This window comes from Anas acuta, chromosome 3 (genome assembly GCF_963932015.1).
Source record: "Anas acuta chromosome 3, bAnaAcu1.1, whole genome shotgun sequence".
Classification (NCBI taxonomy): domain Eukaryota; kingdom Metazoa; phylum Chordata; class Aves; order Anseriformes; family Anatidae; genus Anas; species Anas acuta.
Window position 1 is genome coordinate 90935642 of NC_088981.1, and position 16920 is coordinate 90952561.

The following is a 16920-nucleotide window of genomic DNA, read 5'->3' on the forward strand; positions in this document are numbered from 1 at the left end:
GGGGAAAATATGACACTAATTGCCCTGTCAGACTTCATTTTCCCCTAAATATGTAATGCTGGCCATTGTCCAACACAGGACACCAAACAAGATGGATCCTCATCCTAACTCAGGCCACCCTTCCTGTGTTCTGAAAGATTACATGATTAGATCCTTCCAACAGCTCCACACTTTGGTGTGAGCCATCTTATTACAACAGCATTCCTACAGAACGTGCAGCTGGTGTGAGGGAACAGCCTGTGACCCTTCTGACTCCTTGGCGTAGAACTACACTAACTACTGAAGATAACACGAAGAATAAAAACTACTCAGACAACTTCTGAAACAGTTCTGTAGCTAATCTCACAGCTCATTAAAGCCTCGTGTTTTACATGCTCTTGCACAAGTTAATTCATTTACACACCCCCTTCATTAACACAAGGGACACATTCAGTCTACTATTGACAGACAGTTTGAAATATCAGAATTAAAGTATTTTCATACTTACAAGACTCTGTGCTGTAGCTTTAATTTTATGGATGAATTTGAAGCACAGAATCTTGTTTATTTCAAACGACCTGAGCTACAACTCGGCTATTACAGCCACATGAGGCAGGATGAGAAGTCAACACAGAACCCTGCTGGGAAAGGAAAAAGTGACAAGGAATAGTAATAGATACAGAGGAGGAGACTGGAACATTGAATTATGAAAGGAAATGGAGGTAGAGGTAAGAGTGTGGAAAGACAAAACCACCAAAAGCAGAAACAGACAGAAATAAGACAGAAAGAGATACTGATAATGAAAACAACAGAACAGGATAGAGATGATATTAGCAATAATTATCTACAGAAATTAAGACAGAGGTATAAGTGATAAATAATCATATAGGAGGAAGGGAAAAAACATCAGAACTGCATACAACTGAAAAAGCTGCAAAGAAGGAAAATACATAGAGAGAGACTGTGACCTATATTTATATGTATACAAATATATATGCTTGAAGCACCACCACTGGCTGTCATCTTCATATATTGAGTCTGTTATCTGCAAAGTATTTAAATTTCCAGGCTACTGTCTCGCTTTTCATACATGTCAAACAATAACAGAAGAACACATTAAAAACATTTGCACTTTTAAAGTAGAACTTTCCATGTGTTAAAACAAAACTGTGACAAATTTTTATTTCTTCATTGATATATAATTGAAGAAAACAAGCCTTACTTGATGGAGGAAGGGGAGGGAAGGAGAAGAAAACACCTAAAATATCATCAAAATCTTTTAAATATATAAATATTATTAACATATGTCTTCCCTTGATTATCTTTAGCCAAAATTATACAAAAATATTCAGATTTTTGACACACTGGTCAAGGTAAATTTCAAGTGTAGAACTACAGTTCTCCTGTAGATACCAGCTCTGGTTTTCTTTTGCTTAGATAACCAGATGGAATAACATTCCACTATTCCTGTTCTGCACTGTTGTAAATTAGCACTAAAGACCCAACCTCCCTCCGTGCACAGAACTGATCCAAAGAAATAACTAAGTCTTCAGAAAAACATACAGTGGGGAAAACTGGCAGTTTGTTACCTACAGACAAAATGCATGCAAAATAAACATTTTCCATGTTCTCAGAATGACAGCAACATAACAAATTTAAATTTTATACAGAAAGGTTACTACCTTGGTCACAAGACACTGTGCAACTGTTCACAGGGACAGCTTGGAGGAAGGAAGGCAGAAAGAGGTAAGAATGCTGAGAAACCATAGAGCATTTGGGGCTGCAATCAAGAAGTTATATTCAAAATCACTTCATAAGCAGGTAGAAAAAATAGATGTACATTTGATTTTAGTGAAACGAGCATAAAGTGCCTAAAACAGAAAACAGCTACAAGAAAAAAAAAAGTATTTGTAGTCAGAAAAATCATTTTGGCTCCAAAGATTTAGTAGATGATCACAGTTTTAGCAGAAGTAATGCTGCTTTTAACAGTACTCATGAACACATAGGGTAAAACTGGGAAGAGTAGACTGCACTCAGGGGAAACCCTTTTCAAGAAGCAATCTAGAAGCACGGGAAACAAAAAATTGCAATTTAAGATATATCCCCAACAGTCTTTTTACACTCTTATAGGGCCAGTCTTCATCATTTATTAAAAAAATATCTGATTTGATAAACATAAAATACACTGCTAAAAGTTTAATTTTGCTATGAAATCCAGAAACATCTCTAGATGATATGCAATTCAAATGCCATACCATCTACTACACGTATAATAAAATCACACTGCTCCAGTGAATAACAACCCGGAAAGCTACAGAATTTATGAGAGCTGAGAAATGCCCAGTTAGTACGAATCCTGCTTACTTAGTTTGATTTTGGCATATATATGCATGTGTGCATATATACAGACACAGACACAAATATAATGAATAAAACAAGGGAAGAGGAAAATCCCAAATCTGGGGCTGTTGACCAGAAGTCAGACAAATCTTCACGGTTTGGTGGCAAATCACCACAGGATTTGTGGTGAAGGAAACCATATGATCTCAGCTATCAGGGGTTTCGGCCTGACCTGCCATGCTCAAACTTATAAGACTAGTGTATAAATTTCCAGCTTGTCTTACAGCAAGAAATAACAGAATGAAACAGAACACCCCCCATCACTAAAGTACCAAGTCTGAATACAGGTGTTGCTCTGAAGAGCTAAGTCATATTCTTAACTTCACATTTTCCATTTCTGATTAAAGAAAAAGGATCAGAAGGAAAACACAAACAAACAAACAACAAAAAGCATGCACACGCACCATCCAAATATCAAAGACAGCCTGGAGCTATTCCACATAATCTACCCATGTTGATCACACAGCTCTTTGGAGAACAAACACCTTACCATACTGATGAAGGGAAACAGAGACACCTCAAACATGATATGGGACACCTCTGAGTATTTCAAAAACTTGTGTTTCATTTAATTTTTGAAAACCTCGTTTTGTCAAATTCTGTCTTTTATCTGGCAAAGGCAGCAGTTGCACCAACTTCCACTAATGCCACTACGTCTCACTGCCAATACCTACTTCAGAACAGTAAACCGCTTCCATTACTGCTAAGCTCCTGAGATCTGCAAATAGGTTGTGCCTTGATTCATTGAAATAACAGAAAATTTCCCAGCTGCTCTACATGAGCAGCAATCTGCACCATCTAATCCCACAAACCAGCAACCCAACCACATCTTCACAATTTAGCAGTCACTTCTCACAAACACATCCCGAAAGGATTTCAGCATAACAGCTGTTAATTTGACCCATACCCTCTCCAGCTTGGAAAAAAAGTTATGAAAAGTTACTTCCATCCCTGCTCAAAGCCATTAACAGATCTGGAAAGGATTTTGTCTTCTCCAAACATCCAACTGTTCAGTCAAAGCTGAACGAGACAATTCCATTCTGTTTCTCGGTGGTAATTACAGAGCAAGCTCATAGAGCAGACAAAGATCAATAATGTCATCTAACAAAAAAATTAGATCCAGCATAAAGCTGGATTCAGGCCAAGACACGAACATGAGACTGCTTTACTGGCACTGATACAGTTCCTCATATCAATACACTGGCAACAGACATCTATTTTCATGCTTCTCGCTATCTGTCATATACTGGTACTGTGGACTATGATGCTGCTATGTTCCCTGTGACAATTACATGTAATCCAATTTACAAAGCAGTTTGTGCATTTTCTGTGGAAATGCCTCCAACCAACAGTGATGGAAATCAAACCTCAACTCACAGAAGTCTATGCGGTTCTGTCATATAGATAAGTGCATAGGGATGTAAACCAATTGCTACCAGTACCCATCACATCCAGTCAGATCACCACCTTTGAAAGAGCTCAGCAGTAACAAAAAGCTTAGTTCGTGGTGAATGGCGTGCAATATAAATCCTAATGCTGAGCAAGACAGATGCAATACTGATGAGTAATGACTTTGGGTTAGGCCTGTGAACAATGCTCATCAAGAACTTACGTCAACCCAACAGTAAGAGAAAGGGCAGAACACAGACCCACAGGTGAAAACAAGTTAAGAGCCAGAATAAAGAAGGGGTTCTTAAGACTGATGTAACTGAGAGCCAAAAAGCTCTAATCTCCAAAGTAAAGCAGAGAAAAGGCTGTTAGTTCTGAGAAACTTGATATACTGCTATACAGGCCTTACACCAGTCCTCCTGCCACAAAAATGTACCATTTGCACATGAAAATCTCATGTTTAAACAAAATCATACAATCACCTAGACTGGAAATGCCTTCCAAGATCATGAAGTCCAACCATCAACCTGACCTACAAGGCCCATCACTAAACCACATCCCTTAGCGTCATGTCCACAAGTCCCTTGAATACCTCCCAGGATGGGGACTCCACCACTTCCCTGGGCAGCCCGTTCCAATGCTTGGCCACCCTTTCCTCAAAGAAATTCTCTCCAATGTCCAATCCAAACTTCCCCTGGAACAACTTGAGACCATTTCCTCATGTTCAATATAAGCCCTAACACTTGCCACCTGAGAAAGAAAGACCAACACTGCAGCCTCCTTTCAGGTAGTTGTGGAAAGCAATGAGGTCTCCCGAGCCTCCTCTTCTCCAGACTAAACAACCCCAATTCGCTCAGCCGCTCCTCTCAACTCCTCTTTTCCCCTTCCCCAGCTTCGTTGCTATTTCCACACACACTCAAGCAACTCAATATCCTCCTTATAGTGAAGTGGTGCAAGGTCTCCTGGTTGAAGTCAGCATCTTGCTTTGTGCACAGGTTTACAAATACTCTTGAACTCTTTGCTCAAAACAAGCTTCCACGTATCAGTGAGCCATGCACTCAGCTCCTTCGATTCACCTGTCAGACCTAATTCCACTTCAGCCAAATCACCTCGGTCCAACTATATACTTTTATCTCTTCAGCTTACCCACAGAAGAAGAAGATAGCATGAAATTTGCACAGCAGAAGAACACAAAGAAATTTTCACCACTTTAAAAACTGGACAAAACAGGACATTTCAGCTATTCACGGACCAGCAACCATGCTAAGCCTGTCCTTTGCTGGCCTTCTGAGCTGATTTTCAGAAGGATTTTGCTCCCGTTCTTAAACTGTTCCATGGTCTTGATAAGTGTTTTGCAAGATACTGTTTGTAGGTCTAAAATAAATAACAATAAATACAAAAATTTCTGCCTCTGCAGAAAAAATGGTTCATCTTCAGGAGCCCAAACAACTGCTGACCCCTGCAGAGTTGACAGTGAGAATCACAGCCATCTAACATTTCAGCTTAAAGAATAAAGAAAGAAATCAAACAAAATAAAAGAAAAAAGAAAACCAGAACACCACCACAGACTGCCCCCCCCCCCCCCCCCCCCGCAAAAAACAGTATTTCCTAGGTTGTGCCCAAGTTAACATAACTTTTTGTTTTTGTAAGGTTTTACTATACATTTGTTTTTACCAATTTATCCTAAGGATAAAAGGGCTAACAACCAACCGTTCCGTAACCATACTGCTTAATGCAACACAGATTAAATTTGTGGTGATATCCTACACAAAAGAGGAAAAAAAAAAAACACCAAAAAATGAATGAATAATAATACAGCAAACTACACTGTATGAATGAATAATAATACAGCAAACTACACTGTATGAAACACCAAAGGTGTTACAGATCTAAGGATATAAGCAAGGCAAGTTTTGTAGGGAGAACTGTTGGGTTGTCTTCCCCAAACAAAATGATATTGGAGCAGAGAGGAGCTTTCATGCATACATTTTGGAAATATCAGCCTTTCTATCATCAGTTCTTACAAAGGGTATTATCATCTTCTGTCACTGCATTCTTACCAGCAGACTATCTACGTTGCCTTAGATCACCAACTCTAACACAAATCAAATAAATCATGAGGAATAAGGACAAACAAAGAAACACTGCTTCAAAATGATGGCTGTTATTCTCAACTTAAAAAAAAAAAAAAACACCACTGATAGAAAAATATTGGGGTCCTACCATCTCAGAATAAAGACAAGACCTTCTTAACAAGACCTATAAAGAACAAGCAACAGCAAGAACACAGCACATCCTTTTGGATCACTATGACATTAATTGCAAATTGTATGTTTTTATTTACATACTGAAACATGGTTTTAGTCTTGCTTTTATATTTAAAAAATAAGTTCAATAACTATAAAGAAGTTATACCAGTTTTGATTCTCTGAGCCTGTATGCAGCCTGAAGAAATAGCCAAAATTAATGAGCTTGCTCATTTATTTTAACAGACAGCAAGCTTAAAAAAATAACTTTAAAAAGTTAATTGTGATTATTTAAATATCAATACTGTTAATTACTCCACTTTTAAGAGAAATATCCAGCTAGTTTGCCAAAAAGTCCCCAAACATCTCCCTGTAACTTCTCAAATATCCAGCTGTACCCTATGAGTTAATTCAAAAATTTTAAATGCAGTATAGGTTTACAGAAGGATACACAGTTGTGGCTCTGTGAAACAAGAACTCACATCATTGTTTTACTGGATGGAAATAAACAGAGAGGAAGATTGGTTTACTTGTGTACACTGCAGTCTTATGCACATTACAACTGATATAATTTTGTTTGGTAGGTTAAAGACAAAGCGTAAGCACATGGACTATTACAAGAATAAACAAGAACATTAAAGATGGCCTCAAACCATATTGTATTAAAGCAGTAAAAAGATCAAATATCTTGGTTTCTATAGCTCACTTTGTCATTGCCCTAATGAGTAGCATCTTTAATTTACAGTTTTCCATGCCAAAATACCGCTTGATTTAACAAAGGTGAGAATTCAGTCTGTTAGTAGAAACAAAACATATTATACTACAAAATTGTCTACAAAATTGTCAAGATTTTCAGAAACAATTCATAAAAGCTACCAGAAGAAAATGAAATGCTGATATACGTTATATGCACTAATCTACAACACTTTTCAGTAATGAACCCAATTTAAAAACAAACAAACAAACCTTCCTGTCAAAAACAAACAAAAAACCCTATTAAGCAAAGAGTAGCTTTTTACCCGTTACAGTAAATTCAGAGTAATTATTCCAACTATTCACACTATAAATAACTTAGGAACTGGATTGTAGTTTTGTTCCCCACCCACATCCATCTTCTAAAACTGCTCCACAATTCCTTAAATGATTTTTACTTAAAAAGCTGTGCTCTAAATCAGTTCCAACTCAGGTGTTTCCAAACCATAATAAAGAATTGTTTGAAGCCAACCAAAGCAAAACACCCAGCATCAACTCCACGCTACAACTCCTAGCACTAACAGAATAACCGTAAGCTCAGAGCAGTAACAGAAGCTGTATTCCTCAAACACGCCTCTTGGTAATCCTGCACTATTAAATTTTTGAAGACAACTAACAATTTCACTAATAAGACATAGTTCTTATGCTAAAGAAATCAAACTCTAATTGGGAATAATTTACACAGATTCAAGTCAAAGCCTAGATTAATTTTGACCCAGATTAGGAACTTTCCCCTGTTGTTAAGCGACCAAGTTAAAAAATTGCATGTTTTACATGCCAGGCATGTAAGCAGCACAACAAAAGGGGCAGAAAAGAGACAGAAATCCCAAATTATTATTTCTACCTTATGAAAAAGGGTTGGCACTACAGTATTAATGTATTTTAAATTGTAATCTTAAAAAATTATAAGATTTACCTGTTGAACAAGGCATCTGGAAATTGGGATCATTGCTATCCAAAACAGGCAAACAGAACTGGGCACTTGCAGATCCTAGCATAGGATCCTTATCGCTGAGCATGTTCTTCAGCGAATCCTCTAAGACATTTTGACTTGTACTAAAATCCTCACAGACTTCATTCTCCAGGTTGGATCCTAGAAATAGGGCATCATCTAAGTGTTCAGTAGGAATTAAATGGTTAAATGTATCAACTATATCCATGAAGTCTCCTGTGTGTCTTTCAGCCCTATAGAAAGACAAGAAAAATACCATAAGAAAATAAGCTACAAATAGCAAAAAAAAAAAAAAAAAAAAAAAAAGATAAAAAGAAAAAAAAAAGGAAGAAGAAAACGAAAAAAAAAAAACACCTAAGAAACCAGCAAATTGTTTTGGTTGTTTTGTTTAATAAAGAATGTTTAAGGTATTTTAGACTTGTAAAAAAATAAAAAATAAATCTGCATATGGCTTAGCATGGCCCATTACATATCTGAAATCATTTCTCTTGCTGACTGCCTTTACAAGAACTTGTATGCTAAGTTAGTAACATAAGCTCCTCCATCAACATCAGTGTTGGCACTTCTGCAGAATACGTACAACAAGGTTTAAGTGAAACATTTCCTTTCTAAAATTTGTTTGAACCTTAACCAGCCCAGGTGCAGGGGGTGGTACAGAAGTCAACAAGCATGGAGCAATGGCACTGCAAGGGCACGTCTTTCTTCACCTTCACATACGAAACTGCGGTCAGCTTCCACTAACAGCAGAGCAGAGCTCAGGAGCCTGCATACTGGGCCCCAAACTGGGAAGGATTACATTTCTGCCCCTGAAATTCATGGCAAGTATCTATTTTTAAGCAGTAGAGTCTTATCCCTATTTTTCACCTATGATTATATCCAATAACATTATAAAGTTTTATGTGAAAGTTTGACCCCAATTGCATGTAAGAATTCTGTCAGACGGCTTCAAAAGAGCCAGAACCCTTTTGTAAGTTTCAGTTTTGAAGAAACTTAAGACTTAAGGAACTGCAGTCAAAGACAGCACCTACATTCCCCTACATCACTTCATTGTGATGGAGCAGAAGAAACAACTGTTTCAGCAAAGATTCAACTGATAAGAAAGTACAACTACACAAGAGATGAAAAAAATAAACAAATTGCTTCTTCAGGGGTTTAGGACCATACATTTCAAGTGCAGAGAGATAATTATAATAAATATGTTAACTTTGGGGTGCAATAAAAATGAAGCAGTGCCTGGCATTATCTAGAGAGCCTAGGAGACCAGTTTTGGCACATGCAAAGCTGTTCATGCTTCTGCAAGGACACAAATTCTCTCCAGCTCCTTCCTCTATCAGCCGCCTCCCACACACTAGACAGGATTTTATTTTTTGAATGAATGCACTAATTAAAGGAAAGGGAGAAAAGGGGGTTTTACAGCTTCCAGTGCTTGAATTAGCTTCTAGATTCCCATTCCAGCAACCTGCTGCTAAATGAGCCCAGTATCTACTTACGCTTAGTACAGCAGTAAGTACGCTTTCTTATACTTATTAACTGGATATTTCTGTTTTAATGACCAACAGGGAAAATCCTAGCCATACACATACTCAAGTGCTTTGTCCCAGTTTCAACCCTGTTCTTGTAATTTAGTTTCACAACTTCACAAGTTTGCATGAACTACACATGAGCATGATATTATTTTTTTTTTGTTAAAAACATGACAGTCTTTATTCTCCCATCTGTCAGTCCAGAAAGAAACAGGGGTCAGGTATATCACTGCAGAGCATGGTGTCTTTACAGTATCTACACACTAACCATGATGAAAATAGTCTAGTGCATAACATCCTACTGACCGAACAGTCAGCAAGAAGAAAAAATGAGGCCAAATTAGGTGCCTTTACTTACAAAGGTAACAGCCTTACAGGAGGAAACGTGTTGTATTTGAAAACTCCCTACAAGAAAATAAAGACTTTTTTGTTATTAAGCAGTGCATCTATGTATATACCACATCAACTAGCATGTATAGCAGCCCATATTCTTCTCCCAGTTCACAAAATAATATCCAAATTTGGCAACAAACAAAGTAGCAAACTGTAACTGAGGAAGTGCTGTGCCCTTTTAAATAGTCTCTTTTATTAACCTTAGGCAATGTAGTTACAACAATCTGATACTACACAGGATAAACTACAAGAGCTGCAGTAGCTCAGAGTAGGAAAATAATTGCAAATGCCACAAGCCAGTACTTCAAAACAGCCTCCTGTAATGACCATGTTTTTTTCATATTAGCATCATGCAAGCATGTGAGTCACGCAAGCACATGAGTAACAGGCACAGGACAAACCGATGGCAAACCTCACCAGGGACATCACAGATATAACACTCACAAATTACTGGAAGAACTTTTTTGTGCCCAATATAATATAAATATATTAAATATAATGGGGGGGGAGAAGGGTAGGGAGCTTTGAATATAACTAGAGTAATCTTTCTCAAGAGGGCTTTGTTTGTTTGTCTCCTGCATAGGAGGGGAACCTTTATGTAATGCTTGTTACCAAAGCAGCGCTATCCACTTCATGAGGAGCAGTTGCAAAGTAACAAAAGCTCTGGCAGAACTGCAGCCCTTCATACATAGCAAGGCTGTCAACAGAATTAACCTCTTCTACAATGTTCCTTGGGGGAGGGGGGGAGAGAACACCCACAGTTTTGCAAGACCCATCACGCGGCCATCCAGAACACCAAATGCATTCTTACAGAACTCAAAACAACTACACATTGAATGGCCTCAGCCATCTTCAATTAATCACAGAATCATAAGGTTGGAAGAGAACTTCAAGATCATCTGGTCCAACCATCCCCCTACTACGAATACCTGCCACTAAACCATGTTCCCAAGCACCACGTCCTTGAACACCCCCGGGGATGGTGACTCCACCACCTCCCTTGGAAACCCGTACCAATGCCTGCCTGCTCTTTCTGAGAAGATATGTCTCCTAATTTCCAGTCTGAACCTCCCGTGGTGCAACTTGAGGCCATTCCCTCTGGTCCTATCACTAGTTACCTGTGAGAAGAGGCTGACCCCCAGCTCCTCACACCTTCCTCTCAGACAACTGTTGAGAGCAATGAGGTCTCCCCTGAGCTTCCTCTCCTCCAGGCTAAACAACCCCAGTTCCCTCAGCCACTCCACACAGGACTTGTGCTCCAGGCCCTTCACCAGCTTTGTAGCCCTTCTCTGGACACGCTCCAGGGCCTCGATGTCTTTCTGGTACCGAGGGGCCCAAAACTGAACACAATACTCAAGGCGTGGCCTCGACATCTGTCTAGTTATCACAGAGAACTCAGGAAAAAAATTGTTGGAAAGTTTGTTTCTGGAGCATGACTCAAGTTCTATCCACATCTATCCAAAAGAATAAAGTTCTATCCAAATTTTGTATCAAAAGATCACTGTAAGGTTATAACCAACATTGTTTCACATAGAAATCCTGCCATCACAAAACCTAGTAAGTTAAAAAATTGATGTTCTACAATTGTTAAAAGCTAGAGGAGCATTAAGTAAAGTACTTGGGATGAAAATTTTGCTAAACTTGGTTCAAGAAACGGATGTTCAATTCCTTGTACCATACCAAGTTCACCTTGTACCATACCAAGTTTAGAAAAAGTACTTTAGCGTTACTAGATCAGCACAAGGCACAGAACCCACAGGGACTGACAATGAAAGGCAGACATACCACAGATAAAGCAATTGCTACCAAAAAAAAAAAAAAAAAAGCTTTCCCTCTTCCCTCCTCTATGCAGGAGAGGACTTGTATAAATTAGCTTATATTTTAAATTTAAGCATATAAAATGTAAGTCCCTGTATTTCTAGTGATTTATTTAAAAGAAGTCTGGTTTATGAAAGTCCTCAAAAGTTAGACTTCACAAAAAAATCAGTATTTCCACACAAAGTTAACAGTTTTTTCATATTATATTTATTCCTTCAAGTAGTACTATTAAGAACACCAGTCAGAAAAGTATACAAAAGGAACAGAGCTGTTTGGGTAAATAGCTTCTTAGATATCAAAAACAAAGGTGAAATGCTAGCACTGCACTGCCATGGAGAAACCATGACAAAAACACAACTGCATTTTAGCACAATAGTACAACTGACAAAAGCAGCTTTCCAGCAAAACAGAAGGAAATTGCACCTTAATTGACATGAAATTAGCTGACTACACATGCAATTAAAGGAATCCCTCTTCTGCGTGCTTTGCTAAATACTGTAACTAAAAGAGCATTCAGCATACCAAACCTCTGCCTTAGCTCACCAGAGCTGGGATGCCAGCACACCCCAGGCACCCCATGTCCCCAGAGCTACCAGCACTGCTCCAAGTGCTGGCACTGCACACAGGCAGCATTACTGCCATCCTCCTGCCCTCCTTGAATGTGGAACCATAACAGGTATGCTCACAAACGCCGGAGTGAAAATTAATGAGGTTGCCATGTGTCCATACTTAAGCATTGGCAGCTGTATTTAGTCTGACAATTTCAGGTATTACAGCTCCAAAAGTCACAGCCAAGACCCAGGTCCTCTGTAGTAACGCGCATTCTAGCCAACAGAGCTCACAGCCCCAACACACCATGGGATACAAAAGGAAACCATTACTGGACAACACACCAGCAGCAGGGTCAGCAACAATGCTGGACCTTTACAACTCTCACACCAATGTGCTTTCTACTCTGGTTCACACTGTTTCAAATCCATCATCTAGGGCAGTCATCAAGGAATAAACGAACTGACAAAACATCTCTGATGGGAAAAGCAGTTCTGATTTACGAGCACCTGAATTGCGATATAACCAAAGAAATGTATTCAGAACTGGTAAAGAAAATGTCAGTGTCCTTTTTTGTCCTTTTTTTTTTTTTTTCCCTAATAAAGATACAAAGCTTGGATGGAATATGGTTTCCTGAGCTTTGGCCTTTGAGGATAATCAAATTTGATCGCCTTCTAAATCGCCAGCCACTCAAACAGAACACCATACCAAAGACCTGCCTAACAGCAGCACGTAACCAAAATGTATATCTGTAACATCAATATTGCTGCATTGCAGGTACACTGACAAAGCTGTACATCAAAAACGTCCACCCATAAGTATCTATATACCACCTGCTCCCTCAAATTCCCTATTGATTATTTTAATTCCTCATTTAAAACTATGTAACTCTTAGTGGCTCTTCTTGTCCTCCCCTTACCCTAAAGTCTTCAAACACCAAGTGACCCAGATCTTACCATCCTGTTACTGAAACCTCCGTGGTCTTGACATCTGAAGCAATAACCACATCCCAAAATCTATAACCTGAAGATGCGTGCTGTACTCCTCACTGACACACTGCGGATTCCCTACTCTTTGCTACAGATTATTTGATGGAAGGTCAGACAGCTCGAGATTTTTCTTTATTAAACTTCACTATCTGAAAGAATTACATTCAACTACCAGACCTGTAACTCATTTCACTGAACAGGAAGAAAAAGGATTAAATTAGAAGACAAAGAAATGCGGAAGAGAGAGATAAACCTTTTCCTAATCATACAAAATCAAATTATATCACACAAAATCAGATCTTTTGCACAGAAAAACCTTTCCTCAAAAACACGCTTCTCCCTCTACAGCTAGAAGAGGCACAAAGACCTGCACTAGATGTCGTGTTCTGTCACAGAAATGACTTTACACTGTGACATCTTTCAAATTAATTTCACGAAGTAGACTGTTTTCCTTTACCGGACCACCCCATCAGTGAATCCCACAAAAGCTAATAATAATCAAAGATTATACGGCTCTGTATCACTCAGAGAGTACACATCTCTCCATATGCCTCTAGAATTTGTAAGCTCACTAAGAAGAGACGTATCCCTGAAAAGAAAAAGCTAATGAGAGATTATTTTTCCATGACTATTGGTATGTTCTTCAATTCTTTTCCATCCTCACATTACTCACTACTTGTTTTAGGAATTTTCAGCATGGTCATTATATAAACATTAAGCTTTCTAATAGGTTACATCGATTATTTGTCAGTAGTCCCAGACAGAATAATTTCATTTGTGACACTTGTTGAATTTTTCAGTGCCTCTCTGATAACGATTAATTTGGAAACACATAATTATTTTTTTCAAAATCAGCTAGATGCTTAATGGTGAAGCTTGGTCAGGTTTTCCACATAAATATAACATCTGCCACATGCCCATATTGACACCATTCAGGTGCATGCCACAGGAAGTCCATATTTTTCATTTTGCTTTTATATAATAAACACTCACAGTTTACTGGACTTTGGCATTTCTGCTTCATAACGCTACCTTAAAATAAAAAACAAAAAACATTCCCTTACTCATCAATGTTTCTGACATAAAAGGCAAGACAATGAAAGATTACTGTTTTCTACAAATAACTTCTCTTCCCTTAACATTTTTAAGACTTGGATTCAACGGTATTTAGGTTCCCGAGGAAAAATTAAAGAATTACAGACTCATTAAACTAACAGCTAAAATAATTCCTTACAGCATACACATGCTCTTTGCACATGAGTAGCATTTAAGCCATGAGATAGAACCAAGCTCTAAAAAGTTTCTAAGAGGTCACAGAAGTATGGTAGATAATCACAAGTTTTTTGAGCTTTTGTTTTCTTAGAGACACCTTAACAACTGCTTCCACACTGTGATAACTATAATGGATTAGATACAGACAGCATGGTTTGTAGTTAGATGCCCTTCCATCCAGCTACGTAAAATTTGTGAGGATTTCAAATGTAACATGCCCGTATAAAACAAATGGCCAAATAGCTGAAAATTATGGTTGAAACAAAAAATCTAGGTGTTTAGAACTCCATATTTACGTCTAATCTTTAAAGCAGAACTGAAGTTAGAAGTAGCAGCTTTGTGATGAAGCAAGAAGAGAGCTGAGCCCAGCTTTGTTGTGAGCTGCACACTAAGCGTGAAGACCAAAGTTAAATTATTCCAAGAAATCTTGAAATCCTGGATTTCAAGATCTCCCATATAGTATATTTCCCAAATTTTACCAGATGAATTTCCTAAGCACAACAAGCTGTGAAGTAGTGTTGTCAGCGAGAAGCCATGCTTACAATCCTCACACATAATCCTACAATATTTCCCCGGTTTAGCAATACGAGCATCAACTTTTACAACAGCAAGCACGCAGAACTTACCTAAGAGATTAACAGCCCCATAAAGGACAACACCACAGCTGTAATTTGCTTGCTACACTTGTCACCCCATGTCCCTGTGTTCCCTTCCCAACTTCCATGCTCCTTTCTGAACATTTCTATAGTTCACCCTACAATGAATGGGGTGCTCTTCTTCCAGTCTCTTGTGCCATGGCTGTAACGTACCCCTACTTTACAGACTTGTTGTTACATGAGCAATGTCTCTTCTAAACCCAATAGGCATTAATTATTTACATTCCAGCAGCAAGGAGGAAGCGTGGACAGACCGCCCTGGAGAGCCCACGCCACCCAAGGGCGGGATGGAGGTGCCACCAGGGCCCCCCCAGGCTCCTGTGCCGTGCCTCCCGCGGCGGGTACCCCACACAAGAGTTAACCACGGCACCCGTTGACGATGCGAAGTGCGAGGGACGGGAGGAGGAGCCCCGCGCAGGCCAGGCCAATAGCAGGGGAACAGCTGGCTCCCAACCGCCGCTTGCTCCCCAGCTCCCGGGGCTGCCGGGGCCCGGGGCCGGCCGGGCGGAGCTGGGAGCCCGAGACGGGGCCGTGGGGAGGCGGGCGCGGAGCTCAGGGCCCGGCCGCGGCCTGCGCAAGGTCAGCGGGCTGCGTGCGGCTGGGCGACGGGACCCGGCCCGGCCCCCGAGACACGGCCCGGCCCCGCGGCCCAACGCGGCCTCAAGGCCCGAGCCGCGCCGCTGGGCCCCGCTAGGCCCGGCCCAGCCCGGCCAGGCCTCAGCCGCGGCCCCCCCCGGCGCTGCCCTGCCCGGCCCGGCCGTGCTGCGGAGGCCGCGCGAGGCCCGGCGCCCCCGGCCCCCATCGCCCGCGCCCCGCCGGCGGTGACTCACCTCACCCCGCGCCGCTCCGCTCCGCGCCGAGCCGCGCCGCCCGCCGACGAAGAGGCCGCGGAGGCCGCGCCGCAAGGGAAGGCAGGGCCCGCGGGAGCGCGCACCGCCTCCCCCCGGCCCCGCTGCCCGCGCCCCCGCTGCCCGCTCCCGGCTCCGGCTCCTCCGCCTGGCGCCGCCGGCCGCGTGCCCGCTCCCCCCCGTAGGCGCGCCCCCGCCGGGCCCGCCGCTCACGTGACCGCGCTGTTTACCGGGAGGCGGGCGCGGCGCCGCGCAGGCGCCCGGACCCCGTCAGGGCCCCGCCGCTCCGTGCGCTGGGGCCCGGCCCCCGCCCTCGGCACCCCCTGAGGGATGCGGCCGAGATAACGGGGCACGGCCCCGGGGCGGCCCACGAGGAGCCGCGGGGCTCTGCTGGGTGCCGGGTGGGGCGAGCCGGGCGCTCCGCCTGTGGGGGGGGGGGGGGGAGGTGGTGAGGGGTGCTCGGCGCTTGGTGGCCCCTGGTGCCTCAGATCACAGAATCACAGAATTTCTAGGTTGGAAGAGACCTCCGAGATCACCGAGTCCAACCTCTGACCTAACACTAACAGTCCCCACTAAACCATATCCCTAAGCTCTACATCTAAATGTCTTTTAAAACCTCCAGGGATGGTGACTCCACCACTTCCCTGGGCAGCCTGTTCCTTGGGAGGCTCTCATGCTGCCCCTTGGCACGCACATGTCTTCCTGTGGCTTTGTTTTAGGATAATTTTGACCCTTCACACTATGTCACGCAAATTCCTTCCAAAGGTGCTTTTATCAGGTCATCAGAGCCTGAAGTAATCCAGTCTCCACATAATGTCACCCTGGAAAAGGACTTCTGATTTGCATTATAACATTAAATACATGTTTCTCCTTCGGCCTGATGATGCACAGTGGCTGCAATCCTGACGCGTTATTGCACACACCATGTTTCGAATTGAATACCCCCCCCCCCTAAAAAAAAAAAAAAAAAAAAAAGTATTAGTTTTAAAATAAATTGTATTGTGAATGGCAATGTATTAACATTGTCTTTGCATATTAGTCTTAAAAACAGATTCAGAATGACAAGGTAGTAACACTGTCTTTGCATATTCCTCATTTTGTAGTGAAGTGCAAGCAACATCAGGACAAAATAAAAAGGCGAGGAAGTTGAAAT

The 16920-nt window shown here is 41.3% G+C and overlaps 1 protein-coding gene across 9 annotated transcripts in view; it reads right to left on the reverse strand.

Annotated features, from left to right (window-relative positions):
• Nucleotides 1–15970, reverse strand: part of PHF3 (PHD finger protein 3) — a 48796-nt gene extending 32826 nt beyond the window's left edge. For 2 of the 9 annotated variants that reach the window (XM_068678272.1, XM_068678270.1), the window contains exon 1: nucleotides 15755–15970. Coding sequence is in view for 2 of the 9 variants with exons in the window: in XM_068678265.1 (XP_068534366.1) it covers nucleotides 7684–7927 (244 nt within the window). In the remaining 7 variants the exon portion in view is untranslated. Of the gene's footprint in view, nucleotides 1–487; nucleotides 618–1661; nucleotides 1701–7683; nucleotides 7953–15749 lie in introns of those variants that run through there. The other 7 variants (XM_068678271.1, XM_068678269.1, XM_068678266.1 and 4 more) reach the window with 5 other exon arrangements.
• Between the last annotated feature and the right edge of the window lie 950 nt (nucleotides 15971–16920).